Here is a 22,986-nt window from a genome sequence, read left to right as displayed (position 1 = left end):
TGGGTACTTGTGGTGTGTGGTGTGATTGTGGAGTAACGCTAGCTAGAAAATAAATAAAGGGTTAAAATGAAGGTTAGCCAAAAGTAACAGACAAACAGTTGAAATAGTTCACATTAGGTAAACGCAATGGATAGACTAAATGGTAAAATAGCTTTAAGTAATGGATGGCTAAACTAGACAGCTAGCCAATAGTTATCGTTGGCTAAAGAAGGATAGCTCTATTGTTAAGGTAGCAGCTCAAACCCCAATTAATATATAGATTTAAAATAACTTGCTATAAATGGTTGAGTGGTTTAAGACTATAAATGATTCAACATTAGTTTGTTACTAGCTTTACTGTTAGATATCTCTGTGTCATAACTCCCAAGGGCCCTAAACAATTAGCAGTCTAGCATAAAATCAGGCATTGCTCATGTAATTGGGATGTCATATCCCTATGTGTTTGAAGCAACAGAAACATTATTTTACCACTAAATGGAAACAACTTTTTTTTTTTTATTGTATATTAAAATAACTTGACCATAACCACAGTCATGTAGAGATGTCTCTTACAGTAAAATATAAAACCAACCTGATTAATTACACAGTGAGGAAGTTTGGACATATTTGGAATATACTACCCCTCTTCAAGGGATTTAGTGTTTAAGAACATTTCCTATCCAAAACCCGGAAGGAAATCATTTAGGAGGTATTTGATAATTTGAGAGTGAAATAAAAATATTAGCTTCATCCAAAATCTTCAGGAGTAATGTTTCCTCTTTCTCTCAGAGGCACAATCTGATTCCTGCTCTCCTCTGCTAACTCAAACCTGTTTATGATCTTTTTTGCATTCAGTTCTAAGTGGGAGCAGGCATCTCGCATGGCCTAGGGCAGCGTTAGATGCCGTCACACACTCCAGACGGGACTGCTTAACTGCGGTCTGGAGCACACAGGCATGGGACTGCGGAATGTGCATATGCTGGGAGGGGGGTTGGGACCAAAGAGAGAGGGGAAGCACAGCAGCGCCTCTCTTCAATCGTCACGGGTCTCCATATTTAGAGCACACTGAACGTCTCTAATGAAGGCACTTGGATTCCCTTTACTGGGGCCAAACATCTGGCTCAACACTGCGTATGCGCCGTAGTGGCACTCATGCCATGTGCACCCCTTATTAAAAGGAGGTAGCCAATCTAAAACAGGATTGGGTGTGCACTCAGCAGTTAATCATGCATTAGAGAGCTCGCTCACATTTGCTTGGATTTGTTTCGAGTCTCTCTAACCGAAACCCAAGCAAAGCCGATTCAATAGTATAGCTGTGAAACGGATATAATTTTACAAAATGTTTTATTATCTTTTAAAATGTTTGTACACTCGGTATGACAATGTGCTTACACAATACTTACAGTTGAGTAGGGTGAAACTTACTTTGTACATAGAAAAATAATAACAAAAACAAAAAAAAAAAGCACTTGAAAATCTCCCCCACCACTGAAATAAAATAGAGGGCTGCGAGTCAGTGGGGTCCTACGTTTGACAGACTGAAGTAGGATCTGCATCAGGAGGGCTGAGCTGCTGAGGATGGGTGGGTGGGCTCCCTGACCCTACTCTCCTTCGCACAGCTTTTGTAATTTTACACATTATTTACACTTTCAATCATGAAATGATAGTCCTTTTACAAAGTGTCTGCTTATTTAAACATACCCAAAAACTATTATTCAATATATTCACATATAAAGCAATATACATGTTGAAACTTTGTTTAATGCAATTTAATGGGCTGCAACAAATCGGTGACCTAATGCTAATGAAAGTACATTGACTACTGTAAAAATCTTGGAAATTAATGAGTGAGATGGTGGAGCAAGGCCGGCCTAAGTGTTGCCCAACTAGGACTAACGGTGATAAAAAAAAGAACCAGAACACACGAGATGTTTAGAAACTGTTAAAACTGCAATGCTACAACCTTCATTTTCAGCATCATTCCTGTAAGAAGAGGAAACCGGGCAGAACAAGATGGGAATGGGATTGGACAGGAAACAGCACACCAAACATGGCATTTAAACCCTGCACCCGTTATAATACATAAATCCATAAAATACATATTGATCACTTTGCCAACCTGCTGGTTATTGGCTGATCCCTAAGTGTGTTGTGAGTAAAAGATCATCCCAGGGAGGGCACATTACATGAAGCAGGAGGCAGGACAAATGTAGGAATTTCCAAAAGGATACCACTCAAACCTCCACCTACATCATGCATTCATAAAACAACAGAGGCTCCAAAGTCTTGTGGTTAAGAAGGCAGGGTTTGAGGACCGGAAGCTTGGACCTCCACAGCCCAGTTAAAAGCAGCACCAGATAGAGTCAGTGGCAGGGGGTTGAAGCGTGCACAAGAAAAAGGAAGTGGGAGGGAGAAAAAGCACTGGACTGTTCTGTCATTTTTAACAGTGTAAAGTAACAAAGAATGATAAATATGATACCAAAGCTGATTCCATTGAGTAATCCTCATTCAGGGCTAGAAGAGTTTAAAAAGTGGAATTGAGGTGATCATCTCGGGAACATTTAAGAACCACAAATGAAAAAAAAAAAAATATGCTTAAAATCAAACAGTCAGTGAAAACATTAGTCTCTGTAGCACCCCGCAGTGTTATCCTTGGAGAACACTGCACCTGGAGTTTTCAGGTCGTTCAGCGACACTCCAGTCTCCATCAGTCTCCAAACAGGGCTCCTTCGTGATCCACGGGGGCCTGGAGAGCTTCTCTGGCAGCAGTGCAATTCTTAGTCATAAATATGCATAAGAAACTACTTCAAGGCTCAGGCTGGCCAGTACATACATGAAGGAGTGAATGGAAAAGGCAAATCTGTGCTTCTCCTGTGTCGGCGCAGGACAAGTATAACATCTGTGGCTGGTACAGGCTAGTCCATCTCTGTGTCCTCCTTGGGCCTGTACACGGTGCCAAACCGCTGCATGTACTTCTTGATGTACTCCTTGGTCTTGTGCTTCACGTTCTCGTTACACTCGAGGTCCTCGGGATTATTGCAAGCTTTCAACTCCTTATTCATAACTCCGTGAGTCAGCTAGAGGAATGGTGAGAGGTGAGGAAACAGTTAGATATGTTTCTTGTAACAAGACTACAGTAAGTTATATAATTACAATGTATATAAGTTGTGGTAGAGCAGTTGGTTGGTTAATTCTCTTTTAGTGACTTTGCCCTTTATAATTTTAGACAATAAAATGCAATTTCTAAACGAGCGAAACCCAACTTGTCCTTCTGTTTATTGTGCCCATGCCGTCAGAGTCGTGGTATGTCCGAGTGGCACTTTGTGCAAACCACTCCCTACATACAGGACCAATGGACCAGCCGGGAATCATGGAAAAAAAAAAAAAAAAAAAAAAAAAAAAAAAGAATGCTGCCCTTTGAAGAAACGCTGGTTGAAGAGAGCTTTTAGAAAGGAATGAGTAAAACAAAGGAGAGGGAGATAACAGTTTACATGTACAACGTGTTCTTGGTCTCCTCCAGAGGCACAATACAAAAAACATTTGGTCGGAAAAAGAAATCGTGGGAGACAAACAATTTAGTTCTGGCTTGAAGGAAACTTTGAAAACGTTGCCTTTAAAGTTCAAAGCTGACCAATACTTTCATTGTGCTCCGACTACGTAGAGGCCAAGGAGAGGTTTGCAACTTCTCTGCATTAATGAAAGTTCCAACAGCATGCGTAAACACCTTAATGTTTAATTTTACCTTTCTAGCCAGGTGTTTGAAATCTTCTGTGTTGATGATGCGGCCAAGTTTGCAGTCTGGTTTCCGATAAGGATTTAGGCATTGCACTATGAACTGGGACATCTGAGTAACATACACACACACACGGGGAAAAAAACAAATTAACAATAGAGGAATATGTCCAAACAAATGAACAATTGCATGGGTGGGTAAAAAAACATTGGAATATAAACACCTCATGTTTACAAAGACTCTGGCTTACCTCTTTGCGAAACGTCTCTTTACTCTTTTTAGCCAGCTCACTGGAAGTATCTGCTTCAGCTGTCTTTGTGGAAAACTGTAACAACATAATAGAGATGGATGAGATGATTAAAACACTTAGCTTTCTTGGCTATAGTGGACGATAGTAGTATCATATTATAGTGACATAACCCAGCAGAGTCCTTTTCTACAATTCAAACCACAAGTGAGGCACCACCTGTGCATCGGGTCAATCAAACATGACAACTGGCTGGGAAACAGTAGCTATCAAGGTCAGTGGGGCATCAAACAGCACCTGCTCACCAGCTACTTGACACAAAGCAGGGATATCCTGCCAGGATGCTGCCTCTCTGGCCCCAGCCTTCAACAACAAAGGCAAGCTGGCAACAGCTGACTGCCAATGCCCACAACAAAGTGGTGAGGATCAGAAGCAAGCAGCACCAAGGATTCACACAAACACAGCGCCAGGGCAAGGAATCCAGAAACAGTTATATCTGGGACGCTTTACAAGTGTGGAGCATGTGCCATAGTGCTGGATGTGAACACCACCACTGTCTAAACACATGCTGCTGGGAAATGGCCCACAACCTTGTAGCTGTAATTGGCGAGAAATGTTGCATGAAAAACAAGGATCTCTCTATTTCGTGCTTTTTTTTTTTTTTTTTCTTCAACGCAGTTACATCTTTTTAAAAAGAGACAAAAGGGTGACTTATGTAGTTAAACTATAAAAGAAGAAACCACAATTAAATGAATGCTAGGTCTCCCAGATGGTTTTCCTCAAAGTCAGGATAGGGAAAGAGGGAAAACAAACGAGGCAGAGGAAGAAGAGATGAGCCACCCCTCCCCATTACGGCCTTCAGGCTTAGGGACAGACAGCTGAGCAGGGGGTGGAGTGAGTGCTCTCTCTCTTCAAATCTTTGTCTCCATGAAGATTCTGATGAAGCCATTTTGCGAGAACATAACACTCGCCGAATATGGTGTTCGTCCTGAGTTTCTTTTTTCTTTTTTTTCCCTTTGAGAAACAGCTGCAAGTAATCTCTTGTGCAGCATCTTCAATTACTTGAAGGAACAAACACTATAATCATGTTCTGCATTCAAGCACAAACCTTCTGGGGAACCAAACAAAAAAGTGAAGCGCACTTCACTGAAGCACACAAAACGATCACTGCAAAAAAAAAGCTCACCTTGGAAGGATTCTCGTCATAGGTGGGTGTTCCCAGGTCCATCTCAGATTCATGGTCCACACTAGTGTTGTCACTACATCCATCCCAGGAGGGTGGAGGGTCCCACTGTGTTTGCCTAATGCACAGAGGGAAGTAATGTTAGACAAAAATACAATGCAGGGAGGTTTTAGGTGCGTGAACACACACACACACACACTTCACAGACACACAGCAATACCTACCTTGTGGCAATATGGTAGTAGTAGATCTTGCCCTCTGGATCACGGGCCACTTTCCAGTTAGGAGGTAGGACGATAGTTTTGGGTTTGGGGGGAGAGGGGGGAGGCAGATCGATCACATTGTTGGGTACAATCATTTCCTGGAGATTAGATGAAAATGGAGAATAAGTATTAGCAGCAAATCAATGGAGCTTCTCTTTGAAGTACCCATGTTGGATTTTGCTAGTAGAAAGAACCCGATTCACTTCAGCCGCATGTTTAACTGTAATTTAAAGTCATATATGACTGCAATGCATTTAGATTCTTATTTACAAATGGAGCCCATTGATTCCTTTTTATTTATTTGTTCCATCTTTAGTCACATCATGTCATTACATGAGACAGGTTGCACATACTGTAGCTAGTAAGAGCTGAATAATTTAGATCTATACTACCCCCTTGTGGCATCACTGAGACAATAGGTTTCCCTCAAAGTCACATATAGCATAACTCAGATTTCTGAAAATCCCAAAGCAGAGACTTAATAATAACCCGTTGCATCGCTTCCCTTTAAAACCGTAACTCTATTACGTGACCTTTTGCTGCTCAAGAATATAATTCAATCTTTCCCTCACAAATATCCATTTGGTTTGCAGTTGTGAATTATCAGTCAATGAGTTACGTCTTGCCCCGTTGACCCGTTTCAGACACAGAGTGTGTATGAATTACCTGTTGGACAGTTTGGGATGTGACAATGGTGGTGACTGTGCCTCCCTGCTGCACCACCACTCCCTGCTGATGGCCAGGATACACAGGCTGACCATGCAGGTAGCCCGCTGTGGGTTCAGTGTACGCCTTCAGAAACACAAAACCCAAATCAGGTTAAACGTTTACTATGACATTCAGAAATCACGTTCAATAACAATTTATCATACACATGATGGAATAAAAGTTTGCAGCAATGCACAAGCAATAGAGTTTTATGATTGTTGTACCGACATGATATCTCTTTTTTCCAGACCATATTTGATTACCTGGCTTCTGTTTAAAGGTTAACATGCTGCTGTAAAACGCTAAATTAGTTAGGCAAGTTCTGTTACAATTACAGTAACATATCAAGTCGAACCACAAACATTTCCAATTGTTACACTCTAAATATAAAGGGTTTTACACATTAATGGCAAAAATATATCCATATGTGCTTTTCAACACTGTATGCTATAGTGAGCAATTAGAAAATCCAAGTATAGCAAAATCACCAGAGGATAAGAGCCCCAGGCAAAGAGCACCCTACCTGTATGACGGGAGCGCTGGCTTGTGGGTAAGCGGTGGGGATGCTGTAGATGGTTTGGCATGGCTGACCCTGGTAATAGATGGCTGTCTGTGTCTGAGGCGGTGCTGGGGCCGTGGCGTACTGCTGTGCAGGCTGTGTCTGCACCGTCACTGCCTGCTGAGTTGTGGGATCCCAGAGAGTGGTGTAGCTCTGCTGGCTCTGTACCTGAGGGGTCACCTGTGCGGGTACAGAGAGGACAGCTACGCCTGCGTCCTGAGTTGCTACAGTTGGCTGGGAATACTGTTGGGGGTTGACAGCGGCGAGGTCAGTGGTGGTGATGTGCTGAGAAAGATTAGAGACTGGAGTGGCCTGGGAAGTGGAGGATGGGGAGGTCAGCCCCAGGTCTGAGATGAGATGCTGAGACGGGGTCTCTTCATAGTTGATGACGGCCTCAACTGGAGGAGTAGGAAGCAGTACTTTGCCTGCATTGGGGTTTGTAGGATCCACAAAGGTCTGGATGGGATATCCAGGAGGGTAAGTGATGAAGCCAGGGCTGGAGGCATAGGCCAGAGCAGGGTCATAAGCCATAGTTTGGAGTTGCTGTTGCTGCTGCTGCTGTTGCTGCTGCTGTTGCTGCTGCTGCTGTTGCTGTTGTTGTTGTTGTTGCTGCTGTTGCTGCTGAAGCTGTTGTTGTTTCTGGGCTTCCCGCTGAGCAACCTCCTGCTCGAACAGCTTCCTGCGCTCCTCTGTGGAAAGCTTGTTGCGCTCCTTGCCCCGTGTCTTGCTGCTGTTAGATGAGTCAAACCTTAAAAATACACAGAATAGGACCACAGTTGAATGGAAAAAAGTTTACAATAATATGACTAAGATTACAGTATGCTTTGAAGACACTCTCCAAAATGTTCCCCCCAATCAGAGGAATTGTTACCGTTCTTCAGTGCGTCGGCTGCTCCTCTCGTAGGATGAGGGTGGTGAAGCCGAGCGTCTCCTCCGTCTCTCTGTGCTGCGTTGTGGAGTTTTATCAGGGGCTCGATCGCGGTCTCGATCACGATCCCGGTCTCGGTCGCGATCCCGGTCCCTTTCCCTGTCCCAGTCTCGATCCCTGTCGCGATCTCTATCACGATCCCTGTCTCGCTCCCTGTCTCTGTCATAATCTCGATCTCTGTCACGTTCCCTCTCCTTCTCTCGCTCCCTTTCACGTTCTCGGCTACCAGAAGTTGTGCGTGGCGTCAAAGCTGCGTCTCGATCTCGGCTGCGATCTGTGAAAAAAAAAAACTAGTTAGCCATATGGAAAACAAACCTTGGCCTAAAGTTAGCATTGGTTAAACTTACCATTTGTTTCCTTTTCCACCTGACTCTTCTTTGGTATTCTGTAGACCTCCTGAAAGGACAAGCACAACTTTGACTTCCAACTTAAGAAAACAATAGTATGCAAAAAGATTATATTTCAATGCATGTTTCACAATGTCTGCTTTTAGAAGTGAATCTGTTTGAGCTCACCTTCAGGTCCTTCCAGCTGTCCAGAAGCCTGGCAGCCATGCCACTAATGTCCAAAGCATTGAGTTGGGGCTCCTGACTCCTCTCACTCTCCACATCTGAGACACCTTCCTCCTCATCCTGAGAAGGAGTTCCTATCACTGATGGGTCCACGGGGGTCGCAATGACCTCAGAGGGCATACTGGCCTCAGGGGTCTCAGAGCTTGGGGCTGCATCATTGGTAGATTCACCAGGTTGCTCCTCACTACCTGGAGGAGGTTTTTCAGCTTCTTGTGACTCTGCCTGGGTCTCCATATGCTCTGAAGGCAGATCAGGTGGTAGATCAGCAACATCCGTTTGGATGGACAGACTCTCTGACTCCAGAACTTCAACATTGGGTTGGTCTTCTTCCAGTTCAGCCTTTTCTGTCACTGGCTGACTGGTGTGCTCCTCCCCACTGTCCTGCTCTTCACTGGGCTCTTTTGGCCCCTCAAGTTCGACAATATGACCCTCACTTGTGTCTCCCTTCATCTCAATCTCCTTCTCCAAATCCAGCTCAATTTCTTCTTTTACCTCCTCAGTTGTAGGTTGTTGTTGACTGCTTGAACTCATCCCGGTCTCTTCCTCTTTCTCCACCATGATCAGACCCTCCTCTTTCCCCGATTCTTCCATCGTTCCTTTAATTGCATCTGCAGCTTCACAAACCGGCTCTGCCTTCAACTGCTTGCCATCAGTAGGTCCTGAATGTGAGGATTCATCTTCTTCCTCATCATCATCCTCCTCCTCTTCCTCCTTCCCATCAGATGCTTTGCTAGCGTCCGAGAGTGCACTGTCCAGACTGTTTTCACTGATGATTTTTAGGCGGCGGTACACGGCAGGTTTTGAGGTGTCGACATCCAATTCTGGTCCCAGTTTGGTGGAGGACCCATCAGGGGTGTTGAGGGGTGTTTGAGCTCGGGAGGTGTTCTCGCTGGAGTAGCCGTCCATCTCAGAAGGGTGAGGGAGAGTTTTTGTCTGCGCCCATCGCTGGATGAAGCTAAGGACTCTGCTCTCCTCCAACATGTTCTTAGTAGAGATAGGCAGCACGGCCAAGGTCTTCATAATCTGTAAGCGGAATCATATATTAATAGCAATGTAAACAGCAAAGGGCTGTGTATATGACCGTACAGGCTCTGTATATGACCGTACAGGCTCTGTACATGACCGTACAGGCTCTGTATATGACCGTACAGGCTGTGTATATGACCGTACAGGCTGTGTATATGACCGTACAGGCTCTGTATATGACCGTACAGTCTCTGTATATGACCGTACAGGCTCTGTATATGACCGTACAGGCTCTGTATATGACCGTACAGGCTCTGGCTGTATATGACCGTACAGGTATATGACCGTACAGTCTCTGTATATGACCGTACAGGCTCTGTATATGACCGTACAGGCTGTGTATATGACCGTACAGGCTCTGTATATGACCGTACAGGCTCTGTATATGACCGTACAGGCTCTGAGGATTTTCAAATTTCCTGGTACATTTTGTTGAGATGCAACAACATAATGAACATTTTAATGCAAACTCAATGACATATGTCACCTCTGACTGCAGCTTGATGTTATTGGCACTGTTGCCTTTCGCTTCAGAAAGCTCCACCATGAAGATCCACAGCAAAGACAATCCATGATGGTCCAGGAACTGCTTCAGGCAGGATGGATTCTGAGTATCCTATGGAACACAAACATATATATTACTTGATGCAAATGATAATGACAAATACCAATAAAAACAGGCATCAGTCACTCAGGTCATACTTGTATGAGCTTGAAACAGATGAGTTGTTGCTCCATGGTTTCCACTCGGACCATCAGCCTGCAGAGAGCCACCACCTGTTTCTCATCATAAAGGCCTTCTCCATTCTCCAGTAATGCCTCAAGCTCCTCATCAACCTGAGAAAAGGAAAATAAATATTTCATCATCAAAAAATAACACAGTTCACTTGGAGAAACTGTCTCAGAGACATTTAGACATTTGTAACCACATTTACATTACTGGCTGCCAGATGTAAACCAAAGACAAGACACACTTTGAAATATGACTGAAAGCACTGACCGTGGTGAGAGCATTCTTTCGACTGCGATCTTTCTTCATCTTCCCTCCGGCTGCCCGAACACTGACTCTATTTTCCCCACCCAGGAAGCCTCTGCAGCTCTGTGCTCCACAGAAGCATTTCTGTGCTTCTTTGCTAGAAGAAAGGTGAAATCAGCATGGCAATGCCCTCAGTTAAAGAACCACTCCTTATTACTCTATCTGAAGTTATTTAGTATCCTAATGTAACATATTACTGTTTTCAGACATGTAACACAAACAAAGACGGCACAAAGTATAAGTGTGGAGAAAAAATAACAGCAAAGAGCAGTACCCATATCTCTGGAACTGGTAGTCAAACGTTAGCTCAGTTCCTGCAGTGGTCGCCTTGGAGGTGAAGAACCCGACTCTAAGCTGGCCATTGACAGTCCACTGGATTGGGATAAAAATCATCACCATCATCAGGTAAATCAGCTTTCAGTAAATTCACCTGAAAGAGTATCGTTTATTTTGCCACTGTACCTTCTGGGTCTCACAGTTGGGCTCACAGCTATGGTTCATAAACCGAGAACAGTTACCCTTCAGCGTTGCATCAATGATCTGAAGAGACAAATGCAATTTCAACCATCTCTACCACTTTACCTGAATCATTAAGCCAGAATGCAGTTTAAATATTAACATTAAGTGCAATGTCTCATATCATCCCTTACCTCATTATTCTTTAGAGACATGAAGTAGTAGTGGATGTTCTTGTTGCGAGCATATTCTTTCACCCTTGTTTTGAACTCCTTGTGGTCCAATACCTCCCCGCAGTATTCCAGCACAAAGGTGTTTCTGAAATAGAATTAAAAGTTTAATAAAACAATAAAAATGGAGTAGGTAACTCCACAATTAGTGCTAACTTTTTGAATATTGTAGTGTTACATGCAAGAAAAACATTTTAAAAAGGCTTACGGAGCCAGGTCTCTAGCTGCCCGTAGACCCCATCCCTTGTCTTCTGTGAGGATAACCTCGAAGTCTGCATGTTGTCTCATCTGAAACCGTCGGTTAGAGCAGTAGGCTCCATTCAGGCACCGTGAGGAGCTGAAAAACAAACCTAGTTCAAAACATGTACTTTAACAGGATCACAATTATGATTGCAAATCACCATATTTTTTACAGGCTTAACTCTGTTGTTAAATTTGCTGAATTTGGATGTTAAACAGACTCTTGTCCAGCTCTCATTAGGTACTCTATGTTTAACTATTGGTAAAGCAACAAATCTGTCGTTGAAATTCCGATTGAAGTATTTGAACAGGTTTTATCTATACCTTTCTCAACTAATTGTGCAATCTTTCTACTACTAATTCAAAGCGTTCTTTTGTAATTCTGGGCAGTTTCCTCCCTAGGAACCCTGCAAAATGTTTAATATAAAAAACACTGCATTCTTAGATGTTGTCAGAGCTTTATCTGTAATAATCTACTTACCACTCAATCATCAGCAGCCGGTTTAAACAGTCTTCCCCGCATGCCAATACTCCCCTTGATCGCTCTTCTCTGGGCAGCACCGGGCATTCACATTGCATTCTCTTGATATCTCGATGAGATTTGCTCTTCTTCCTGCAAAAAAAACATTTACAAATCTTTCAAAGCTCAAGCCTGACAGCAATTGATTTTTCTTAATTATGAGGTTATTCTTTGTGCAAACAAAATAATTTGCTATGTTTATCAAGCTGGACAACAACTTACCTCTCAGTCAGATACATGTTTTCCTCAATCAAGTCAAAGTAAGGCGGCATCTTCTTAGACCTGGCATACTCTTTCCATCTATTGGCGTCTCGAAAGTCTCGCAGATTGAGCATTGGACGCTGCACCTCAGCTTTGGCATGACTTTCCTTTGAGACGTCAGCATCTCCTTGACGCTCCCTTTTGCCTGCCGGCCCAGCTTCTGCCTCGTTGTCTGAATCCGACTCAATCTCTGGCCGCCTTTTCTTGGGAGGGCCCCGGCCTCTGTGTGGTCTAAAGTTGTCCTCTCTAGGGGGGTCGGGCAAGGCAGAGCCCCTGCTATTGCTGCTTATTTCATGCCCTTGTACAAAGCTTGATGACCCAGGAGGGTGAGGTCTACTGCATTCAACAGCTGTTTTACTGAGTTCAGATAGCTTATCCCCACTGTAGTCGTCGTGGTCATTAGTTAGAGAGTCAGGATGAATCTCACCTGCAAGATCCTGATAATGTTCATGCACATGGAGGTAGGGTTGTCTGCTAGTCTGTGTGTTTGGGGATTGGTGGTTCCAGGTGGCATTGCTCTGCCGGTGCTCCTGTTCCTTGAGAGAGGTTTCAGTCAGTTTAGTGTTTGGTATAGGTGGCCCATGACTGCTATCAGGCTGCTGGTATGTACTACTGGGCTGCTCTGGTTGCGAAAAATCCCAACCCAGGCTGAATCCGTTCCTGGCATTGACATTGTCAGCATTGGAGAAATCACCATGGTGGTAATGGGAGAACGTCCTTTCACCTCTGCTGCTTACATCATGCTGTTTTTGCTCTTGCTCAAACTGTCTGGAATTATCAAGGTCATGGGCGGGAGCTGTGGCACTGCCATGGGCGCCAATAAGACCAGCAGTGTATGGCTGCACACTGACAGAGTTTAAACCCTCCAAGTGACTGGTGCTATCAATCATATTACTCTGGGATTGACACAACATGCTGCTGTGGGACAATTCGTCTAAACCAGCACATGGAGCACTGGTCTCCATGAATGCCGTAGGACTCCCCTGCCTTTGTTGGGTGCCTTGATTCGGGATTGCATGGATATTCACATTCTGCAGTTCTGAAATAGTCATTAGACTGCATGGGGAAGCTCCTGTGTTATGTGAATCCATTGTCAGGGAAGAATTCTTTGGCACCACCACCACAGAGTGCAATCGTTTTATAGCCTCGCCGCAATCGGAGTCGTACTCCGAGTTGTCGCTGTCACTGACCTCGCTTTGTTCTCCTAATGCGTGCTGATTAAGTAATGCTCTCTTACTTAATTTGTTCTTGTGAGAGCTGCCCTTGGATTTGTCTTCATGATCATCGCCGTTCCAACGCTGCATCTTTGCAGCTTTGTCGACCTGTGATGTATCATTTCGGTGAAGAGGCTCATCCGTGTTTGCTTTTTGAGAAACTCTCTGTTTTAAGTCACAGTGGTCAATGCTGGTGCTCGCTTGTGAAGGCTCACTTTGGTCTTTGTAATTATCAGTGATGGATGTGCCGTCTGAGCCGACTCCCTGCTTAGAGATCTCAGTCTGCTTAACCAGTATGGAATGTGCTTCAGCTTCTTGCTGAATAGTATCTTTAATGTCAAAGTCTTGTTGGCTATTGTCTTTAGAAAACTCAATTTTTTTGACAGAGATCACTTTTTTTACAGTAGGCTTACTCTCTGTGCAAAGTGTCCTCTGTGAATTATCACTCTCTGAGTTGTCTTGCCCGACTATATCCCATCGGGACTTTTTGGAAGTAATGCTGCCCTTTTTAACAGTATTCAAATTTTGCTGTTCAAGTGTCAGCTGACCCTCAGAATCAAGACACGTTGAATGAGATATGAGCGGCAAACTTGTACCAGACAGATTGTCAACTGTCAAAACTTGAACAATTTCTGGTTTAGTGTTCTGCTGGACATCGTGGGTGACATACGCTGGTGGTATATCAGCTGTGTCAAGTATGGATTTTGGCCCGAGTGAGCAGTCAACAGCCTTCTTGTCCTGGGTGCATATCGTACTATCGTGACTACTGAATGAATTTAAGACAGCTGCATTTGAGTTCACATGTGGTTGAATATTAGAAGAGAGGTTATCCTTCACATTGGTCAAGTTTTCCAGGTCTGCATTAACATGCTTTAGGCTTTCACTTAAGGTTATAGCTGAGGTCTCATATTCAAGATCTGATTTAGTTTCTTTTGATCTCTTCGGTGACGATTCTTGCAAACTCTTATCAGTGCATGGGACAATCTCCTTAAAATCCTGACTACAATGTTCTATTTCAACTTGTTGGGGAACAGATTTTTCTTTTTCACTCGGAGAACACGATTCGGTGGTGTTTGTACACGTCGGTACATCGCCAGGGCTGTGAAATATGTCATTTGATTGTCTATCATGTCCGCTGGTTCTCTGAGAAGATCTAGAAGGGGTCATCTGCTTCGAGTCTGGCCTGCTGGTTTTCTTTCGTGAGTTTTTAGAGTTCTCCTCCAATCCAGATCTTTTGTCAGAGGCCTGTGATTTTCCCTTATGATCTGCCTCAGAGTCACTAGAGCTGCTTTTTTGCCGTTTTTCATATGTTTGAGAATGGGTATGCATACTGGAAGAAGAGGATTTGCTGTTGGTCTCTGACTTGTGATGGGTGCTAGATTTACGGTAACTGGAATCCAGATCAGGAGAGCACTTGCGCTGGGAATCAGAGTCTGATAATCGCTTTGAAGTCCTTTCAGACTTTGACAATTGTGTTCTTTTATCCAACTCTGAAGAGTGAGGCGAATCAGCAGATTTAGAGGCTTTCTCCGATTTTGAGTAGGAAGAAGATTTAGACTCTTTGTGCGAGCTCGAATGGGCGGACAGTCTACTCGAGTCACTTGTCCTTGTCCGTGTCTTCCTATGGTCATCCTCGGAGTCAGAACTGTCCCGAGTTCTGTCAGTGCGAGAGCGAGAACGTCTTCTTTCTCTACGTGGAGAACTCCGGTGAGATCTTCGATCAGAATCATGATAGTACGACCTTTCGGAGCGTGATCCTCTGTCGCCTCGGGATCTCTCTGATCTGGAGTGAGATGAACTTGTTCGAGACCCTCTTGATCTAGAACGTGATCTAGACCTGGTCCTCCTGCGATCTTTTTCTGATCGAGACGAACGTGAGGATGCGTGTCTGGAATCACGGTCCGTTTTGGAGTAACTAGAAGACCTTTCGTGATTTTCTGACCACTTAGAGGAACTTTTTTCCTTTTCCTCCACATGTGGACCAGATGAAGGCTTTTTTACCTCTTTGCTTCTGCTGTCAGAGTTTCTTTTACTTTTGGAGTCAACTGATTTGTGACTAGAAGACATATGGCCTGAATCTCCATCAGATTCTGAGCCAGGGGGAGCACTATCAGATTGGGACCTGGTTTTCCTTTTCTCTACCTTACTATCCTGCTCAGCACTGATGGAACTCTCTCCATCTTTTCCTGAGGAAGCAGGGGGCTTCTTGGGGCTAGGGGTTGCCTTTGTCTCAGGGACTTCAATGTGAGAGTTCTCAGAGGGGCAGACACTGACAACATTCTGAGGCTGGGGTACTGGAAATTCAGTTACACTTGTTGGTTCCTGCAGAACCTGCAATTGAGGAGAGAGAGGCTCTTCTGGCACAACAGATGTTGGTTTCTCCTCAGTCACAGAGACACTGAGAATTTGCTTCTTGAAATGCATTTTCGCCAAGTCCGTTGTCTGTTTGGTGGCTGAGCAGACTGGTGTTTCAGAAGGTGTCTCTGTTATTGTTGGCACAATGGGTGTCTGGTTTTGCTCAATGTTGCTGTCCGTATTCTGCCCTTCTTTGTCTGAGGTTGACTGTGATAGGGCAGCATTAGGCTCAGCGCCAGACTTGTCAGGACTGGTAGGGATGAAGAACGGGCTATGCAGTGGCTTCTTGGTCGGTGCGAAGCTGAAGGACACTTTCTGACGACCCTGATCTTCTAAGTTGACCTTCATCTTGGTCCCTTTAGGCAAGAGATGGTTGGATAGCATGACTCTGGGGGACAGGCTTTTGATTAGAGCTGCCTTGGATAGGCCCTCCACCTTCACCTACAATAAAAAGGGAAACCACTTGTAACTTGAGTTTTTTGAAAATTGTGAAATTAGACATAGGGGTTATCAAATTTGTTAAACTTACCGAGGCACCACTCCCCTCTTCTCTATGGTCACACAAGAGCATGGTGAGAACATAAAAAGAGAGGAAAGACAGATATCAGTTTATACAGTCCCGCAGTGCCACAACTCTAACCATTCTTTCAACATGTTTAACATTTAAGAACTACCAACCGAGGTCCCTGAGAAACCTGAGAATAAACTACTGTAACAAACAACCATCACAGCAAAATTTCTTCTAAAAATATACTTAGTTTTGTAATTTATGTCATCAAACAATACGTTTATTAGTTAAGTAAAGTTACAGTTAATTTGCATGTTGTATAAAAAGAAAATAGACAGAGCACATGAGAAAATGTGTCTGCTGCATCTGTGCCTGTCTCCTTCAAAATTGTCACTGTCACTGACAGGGTGCCCTTAGCCCCCTGATAGTATGTGTTACTTTAAATTAGGACGAACCCAGGGCAAACATTTTATCCATCTATTTGATGTTATCTATTAAAACCGTATAGGCTGCAATTGCAATTTTTGACTGGGGTCCCCCAATTATTATTATTTATAAAGATTATATGGAAACAATGTTATGAAGTCAGTAGGAAAAAACTGAAATCACAAAGTCATGACATATTGGAATGATAGAATCATGCACCTGTGAGATATGAAAAAATAAAGTATACCTCTAGGGTCTAGGGCTCAGTTGGTATGAAGTGGGTTAAGAAGATCAGGATGGATAAGAATCCAAAATTCTCAATGTGGCATAAAGGGATGTGAACATGTCCTTGAACATATTGTGTGAGCTCCTAACTGTTAATGACATTGAAGCGCAACACCTGCTGCCAAATCTACAACCGTGTAAGGTGTACTCTTTCCACGTGCTGCTCTTGTAACTCAGTTGCTCAACTGTATATAAATACTCTATGGTGTTGATGGTCTTTAATATTTAATTAACTAAAACTTGAGGCCAAGTGCTTAACTGCTTCTTCTGTTCTGGGAAAGTTCGATAAAACAGCTCAGTTATAAATAAAATATTCATTTAAGAACCAACTCCGGTTCTAAAGCCAATACCTTGCTCAACAGCAGGAGCATGTCTTTGGTGTATCAGAAAACTGATGCACCCCAGTGCTCGCGTATGCGATCAAAAATCTGCTATTTTCATTGGTCGCACCAGTTCACCTGACATTTAGCAGCTCAGTCTCTCTGTGTGTAGGTGTTAAATAGTGCCCTCGTCGAGCAACATCACAACTTTAGAACAAAACGGTAATGCAAAATTTGAAGAAATTAAATGAAGAACACTATTGATTGTTCCTCATCAAGAAAAAGCTGTGGTGCCTGTTACACCTGTCCCTGATACTGAAAGACCAACCTAGATCTGACATTATCGGTGGAGGGAACTGCTGCGCCACCCGTCTCCCCTTTCCCGAGTAAGATGCCTGATACTGACAAGAGGCCTTTCCGCAATGCAGAACAGGGATGTTAAGTGGGGGGTCGATTGCCCCTTGGACTTCCTACTTTCTGCGTCCTTCTGACCCAACATCTTTGGTAATAGATAACAATAATTTACATAATATGATAAGAAACAAGAAAGGTTGATTGGAACTGACAAAAAAGGTGACGCTTAAATGCAATATTCCAACTAAATGAAATGGTTAATGGCAACGGTTCAACTATTGTAAAAAGTTAGTCCGGAGCAATGTGCCGATAGGATAACCATGCAAAAATGAAAAGATAAGATAAGATAAGATAAGATAATCCTTTATTAGTCCCGAGCATGCAAGCTCAAACAGGATGGACAGGATTGAAATTAAACCCCAGGATCTGTCTCTCATTGTGAGGCTACTGTACAAACAATGCAGAGAAAAGCAAAGATGGACCTTTTGTTAACTATAAAATAGGTGTCCAATAAGATAGGCTCCACAGTATTAGCCTAGCTTGCAACAACATACCTCCAATGTCTAAGCTTTTCATTTCCTGCTTAATTCAGAAATCCATTTTTGTAAGAAAAGAATATAGCAAAGGTCCCTGACCAAAAATTAAGCATCATTAATTTATCACAAATTCAATATTGCTGCTATGACTTTGGAGTGCTGCAATACCTAAATGGAATATATGCGAGGGTCCCTTTAACAAGGATGGAAATAACCTCAAACTCACATTATATATATATATATATATATCTTATATTGTCTACATAGCTGCGCTTGCATCTGGTGCAACCAATTAAAAAAAAAAGAATTCACATAAAAAACAAAGAAAGATGCAAATATTTAACATGTAAGAAACATGATTCCTTATAGTGTGTGTATTTTCCTTAGGGTAGGCTAAATATGGGTGCTTAGCAACAATTGGGTCATTTAATCCTTTGGGGTTTTATTTTTTTCCTTTTCTCTTTGTGACCTTCAAAATGAGACACGTCTGCTGTGACATTCTGTTATAAAGAAAGGGCTATAACAAGCAGATTTCACTCAAATGATTAATGAACTGGGCCTACTAGACCAAGAACTTTGCCTTTAAGCTTGGTGTTGCATATTTTACACCAAATACAATAATGTTATTCCAACTGTAATGAAGAACTATTTCATATTTCAAGATAATAAATATGAACTGCAAGCAGCATTGAACATAACGCCCAAGCAAAAGCAAACATTGCTGTCATCCATCGTTTATATAAATAGTGACTTCAACTGATACCTGATCACAGGACCTGGAATAACCTTTCCTACTAATTATGTAATTTTGTTCATGCAAGAAATATAAATTTAAAATCTTCACATTATATTTAGAGGTGTTTCATTGTATACTACGGTCACTGCAACTGATGTATGGATAAAAGAATATGAAAACAACATGGAATAAATGTATAAAATCAAAAAGAGCCCAGAACATTTTGCAGAGGATAGTCTTGTAGTTTTAATTGTCAAGTAACTATCAGTGCATAAATAATGACAATGCCTTGGGATTGGCATGACCTTGACATTAAGATGGTTTAAAAGTAAATAAATGCCAGAAGTATCTGAACAGTCTGCCTCCAAAACAAAATACATTTTGGAAACTATACGGAAATTATTTACAATTTCATATCAAAATACTCAAAACAACACATACACTGTGAGTTGCATTATGTGCGGTCTAATACCTGATCTCTGAATGGAGCAGAGTGTCCATTGAGAAACTCGTCTAGGAATAGTAGGCCTGAAGAGGCTGCTGGCCAAGAATAATCCAAATCAGAGAAATGAGCCCTCCAAAGTGACGCCACACCTGACAAAAGAAAAATAGGGTTGCAATGAACTGAGTCTGGCTTGTCCACAACAGTTTACAGCTACTCTGTCAGGAACGTTTGTTATTTTGGCACCATGAAATAGAAGTTGACATATTAACAACAGGTCATGTTTTGCAGTGAATGTGGCTGGAGACTCCTGTTATCTGTGGTTGCAATGTGGCAGAGATAATGTTAACAGTTTCACCTCTTCTAGGATTCCTTTCCTCAGATCGGTGGGTTGCTGTCTCTACTTATGTCGCTTTGGTAACAACACAAGTAAAGCTCAATAACACTACCATGGTAGGTGAAAACATGGATGCAGGGTGAGCTCAGAACACGCATCTCATTATGGGACATGTAACGTTAACGTTACAGCAAGCGGCCTCCAGGAAACAAAGGCTGTCTGTAAAATGAGGATGTATGTGTAGGAACACCTCGACCCCTTTGTGAAGACGACCGACTGTCTGTAGGCTAATTAGGAAACTAACTAAAGCATGGCCTGTGCGGGAGAACGGATCCAGCCTGAATATGGCCTTTAAAAAGAAGATGGTTGTATCCACTATAAAGCGAGTAGAGTCGATGATGTGGAGCAAACCTCACAATACAGTGACAGACACACCGAGCTGTGCTCAATACTCACACTACGTAACACACACAGGTAGTCAGCCTGCAGGTGGGATGACATGCACATGGCTGCTACACTGTAACGCTGATTTAAACTAAATATCACAGCCGGCTAAAGCTAAGCTAACGTGTGTGAGCTAGCATGAACAGAGATAGCTTCACTCCTGCTGTGCTGCCTGTAACTCGTGTTGTTATCTTATCAAACACACACCTGTGATCGGGGGTGAAATGTGCCAGGTGTGCAGCACAGGTAAACACATTTGTGTAAAGGAAGACGGAACTCTGCTAGCATCAGCGGCTAATGCTAGCTAGGTTAGCTCCGTGCTAGCGGCCACCGGGCTGCTGTTGTTAGCTTCACTACCGGCCGGTGTCGGTGTCTGTGTCTGTGTCTGTGTACCGACGGCACCGTGTCCATCACAACCAGCTCGTTACTGTTGTTATTAAACAATAAGTCGTGGTTATCTGTGTCCGTGTTTCTGTGATGGACCTCGAGTCTCTGCACCGGCTTCGCTAGCATGCTAGCTGGATGTTTTGTCTGCTTGTGGCTAAACACCGTCAACACCGTCACCACCATCAGCAGTCCGCGGGTACTCACTTCACGAGGTGCTGGAGGTCACAGGGTTCCCCCATTTTCGAAATCACCGGGAATCGACCCTCTGAAAAAAACATCAAGCAGCAATGCAGAGCGACGTCAGGTCCGTACGGAGCTGTCGGAAACGGTCGCGGCTCCGCTGCGCCCCGGCTGCTGCCCGGGGAAGCTGGTACTATCGAGCTAGCACTAGCTAGCACTAGCTCACACAGCTAGCACGGCAGCGGAGAGGAGGCTAGCACGTCTCCACGACAACCAGGCTCCACTAAAGAGTCCTAACGGAGACCGCCGGTGGGCTACCGGCAGAGACGACCCCCGGACACGTCTGTGGAATACCTGTTATTGATCACACTCACACTGGTCACACTGGTCCTCAGCGTCTCTGCTGGTGTGGCCGCTGCTTCAACAACATCACATGATGGAGGCACTGCGGGTCCACCAGCAACCATAGTGACATACACAGCATAATACATGTGTGTGTATATATATATATATATATATATATATATAGATACAGAGGGACAACTTCACTTGGTCTGAATATAGACCTATGAATAAAACAATATACACACATAAAACTAGTCCTATAGGCATACAGAGGGACAACTTCACTTGGTCTGAATATAGACCTATGAATAAAACAATATACACACATAAAACTCCCAGTCCGACAATATGCTGCTGTCAGGCAGCACAACCAGTGGATCCCAGTAGACAACAAAACAAAACAAAACACTAACTAATAAATCTGTGCAATACTATAACTATAATTATTCTGTCTATTTATAAGATTCTTTTTTACTTACTTTAAAATACTTGTTTATTTTTTCTACTATGTACCATGTTTGCACTATATCTATGCTGCTGTAATCCTGTACATTTTCCCCGCTGCAGGACTAATAAAGGATTATCTTATTTTATCTTATCTTATCTTATTTTATCTTATTATCTTTATAGCACAATCAGACAGAGGGACAACTTCACTTGGTCTGAATATAGACCTATGAATAAAACAATATACACACATAAAACTAAGATGCTGCTGTCAGGCTGCACAACCAGTGGATCCCAGTAGACCACAAAACAAAACAAAACAAAACAAACTAATACATCTGTGCAATACTATAACTATAATTATTCTGTCTATTTATAAGATTCTTTTTTAGTTATTGTGGATTTTCTTACTTACTTACTTACTTATTTAAAATACTTGTTTATTTTTTCTACTATGTACCATGTTTGCACTATATCTATGATGCCGTGGTGACGCCAACTCGGACTGTGAGGAATCTGGGTGTGACCCTGGACGACCAACTGTCGTTCTCAGCAAACATTGCATCGGTCACACGCTCCTGCAGACTCCTCCTCTACAACATCAGGAGGATTCTCCCCTTCCTCACTGAGGAGACGGTGCAGGTGCTCTACAGGCTCTGGTCATCTCCCGCCTGGACTACTGCAACTCACTACTTGCCGGAGCCCCGGCGTCGGCCATCAGACCTCTGGAGCTTGTCCAGAAAGCTGCAGCTCGTCTGGTGTTCAATGACCCAAGTTCTCCCACACAACTTCCCTTCTCCGTTCTCTACACTGGCTCCCTGTAAGAGCTCGCATCCAGTTTAAGACTCTGGTGCCTACAGGGCAGTGAAAGGAAGAGCTCCTTCCTATCTCCAGGCCTTGGTCAAGCCCTACACCCCCCCACCACTCCTCTCTGCTGCCTCGGGGCGATTGGTTGCCCCGTCGCTCAGAGGTCCCTGCGGCCGATCCACCCGGTCACAGCTTTTTTCTGTCCTGGCCCCTCAGTGGTGGAATGAACTCCCCACTGACGTCAGGACAGCAGAGTCACTGCCCATCTTTAGGCGCAGGCTGAAAACTCACCTCTTCAAGAAGTACTACCCGGAGCCTTCCTCGTAGCACTTATTGTATTCGTATTCGTTTACTGCACTTATCCTATTCGTAGTAGTTTGTAGCACTTATTATATTCGTATCAGTCTGTTGCAATTATTGTTTTCGTAGTAATTTGCCTCTGCACTATACTTTTGCTCTGGTTTATGCTTTAAGATGCTTGTTTAAGAAAGGAGATGCACTTATGACTTCTGGTGACTAGTAGTTCTCTTGAATACCTATGTTGAATACACTTCCTGTAAGTCGCTTTGGATAAAAGCGTCTGCTAAATGACTGTAATGTAATGTAATGTAATGTAATGTAATGTAATGTATGCTGCTGTAATCCTGTACATTTTCCCCGCTGCGGGACTAATAAAGGATTATCTTATTTTATCTTATCTTATTATCTTATCTTATCTTATTATCTTTATAACACAATCAGACAGAGGGATAACTTCACTTGGTCTGAATATAGACCTATGAATAAAACAATATACACACATAAAACAGATAAAGTACTTGACACACTGCAATTATCACAGTCCGACAATATGCTGTTAACACAATCAATTATGACGCTGTCTCATAGCTGTTCATGAGCAGGTTCTCTGCAGATCTCTAAA

General features: G+C 43.2%; 1 protein-coding gene across 2 annotated transcripts; it reads right to left on the bottom strand.

The window, feature by feature from the left end:
• Positions 1-1,336: 1,336 nt before the first annotated feature.
• Positions 1,337-20,772, bottom strand: setd2 (SET domain containing 2, histone lysine methyltransferase). 2 transcript variants are annotated; one of them, XM_054621171.1, is made up of 22 exons: positions 20,490-20,772; positions 19,148-19,269; positions 16,040-16,061; positions 11,903-15,951; positions 11,642-11,773; positions 11,129-11,257; positions 10,885-11,008; positions 10,697-10,774; positions 10,509-10,606; positions 10,199-10,331; positions 9,901-10,035; positions 9,686-9,814; positions 8,116-9,195; positions 7,948-7,996; positions 7,544-7,874; positions 6,637-7,420; positions 6,072-6,197; positions 5,367-5,503; positions 5,146-5,260; positions 3,963-4,037; positions 3,722-3,823; positions 1,337-3,056 (listed from the first exon to the last, which is right to left on the bottom strand). In XM_054621171.1, exons 2-22 carry the CDS (start codon positions 19,174-19,176, stop codon positions 2,895-2,897), a joined length of 8,019 nt encoding a protein of 2,672 aa, XP_054477146.1. In that variant the 5' UTR covers positions 19,177-19,269; positions 20,490-20,772; the 3' UTR covers positions 1,337-2,894. The 2 variants fall into 2 exon arrangements, with proteins under 2 accessions (XP_054477146.1, XP_054477145.1); XM_054621170.1 differs by lacking the exon at positions 19,148-19,269.
• Positions 20,773-22,986: the final 2,214 nt, after the last annotated feature.

Source organism: Anoplopoma fimbria, chromosome 20 (assembly GCF_027596085.1).
Source record: "Anoplopoma fimbria isolate UVic2021 breed Golden Eagle Sablefish chromosome 20, Afim_UVic_2022, whole genome shotgun sequence".
Classification (NCBI taxonomy): domain Eukaryota; kingdom Metazoa; phylum Chordata; class Actinopteri; order Perciformes; family Anoplopomatidae; genus Anoplopoma; species Anoplopoma fimbria.
Note: the sequence above shows the minus strand (reverse complement) of the source record. Positions and strands in the feature narration are given on the sequence as shown.

Coding starts and splice junctions, on each gene's coding strand:
- setd2 (XM_054621170.1), bottom strand. CDS start 20,563: ATGTTTTTTTCAGAGGGTCGATTCCCGGTGATTTCGAAAATGGGGGAA. Junction 9,196..9,685: donor ACATCAAGCTGCAGTCAGAG/GTGACATATGTC, acceptor TTCCGCTTACAG/ATTATGAAGACCTTGGCCGT. Junction 7,421..7,543: donor AGCCGACGCACTGAAGAACG/GTAACAATTCCT, acceptor TGTATTTTTAAG/GTTTGACTCATCTAACAGCA.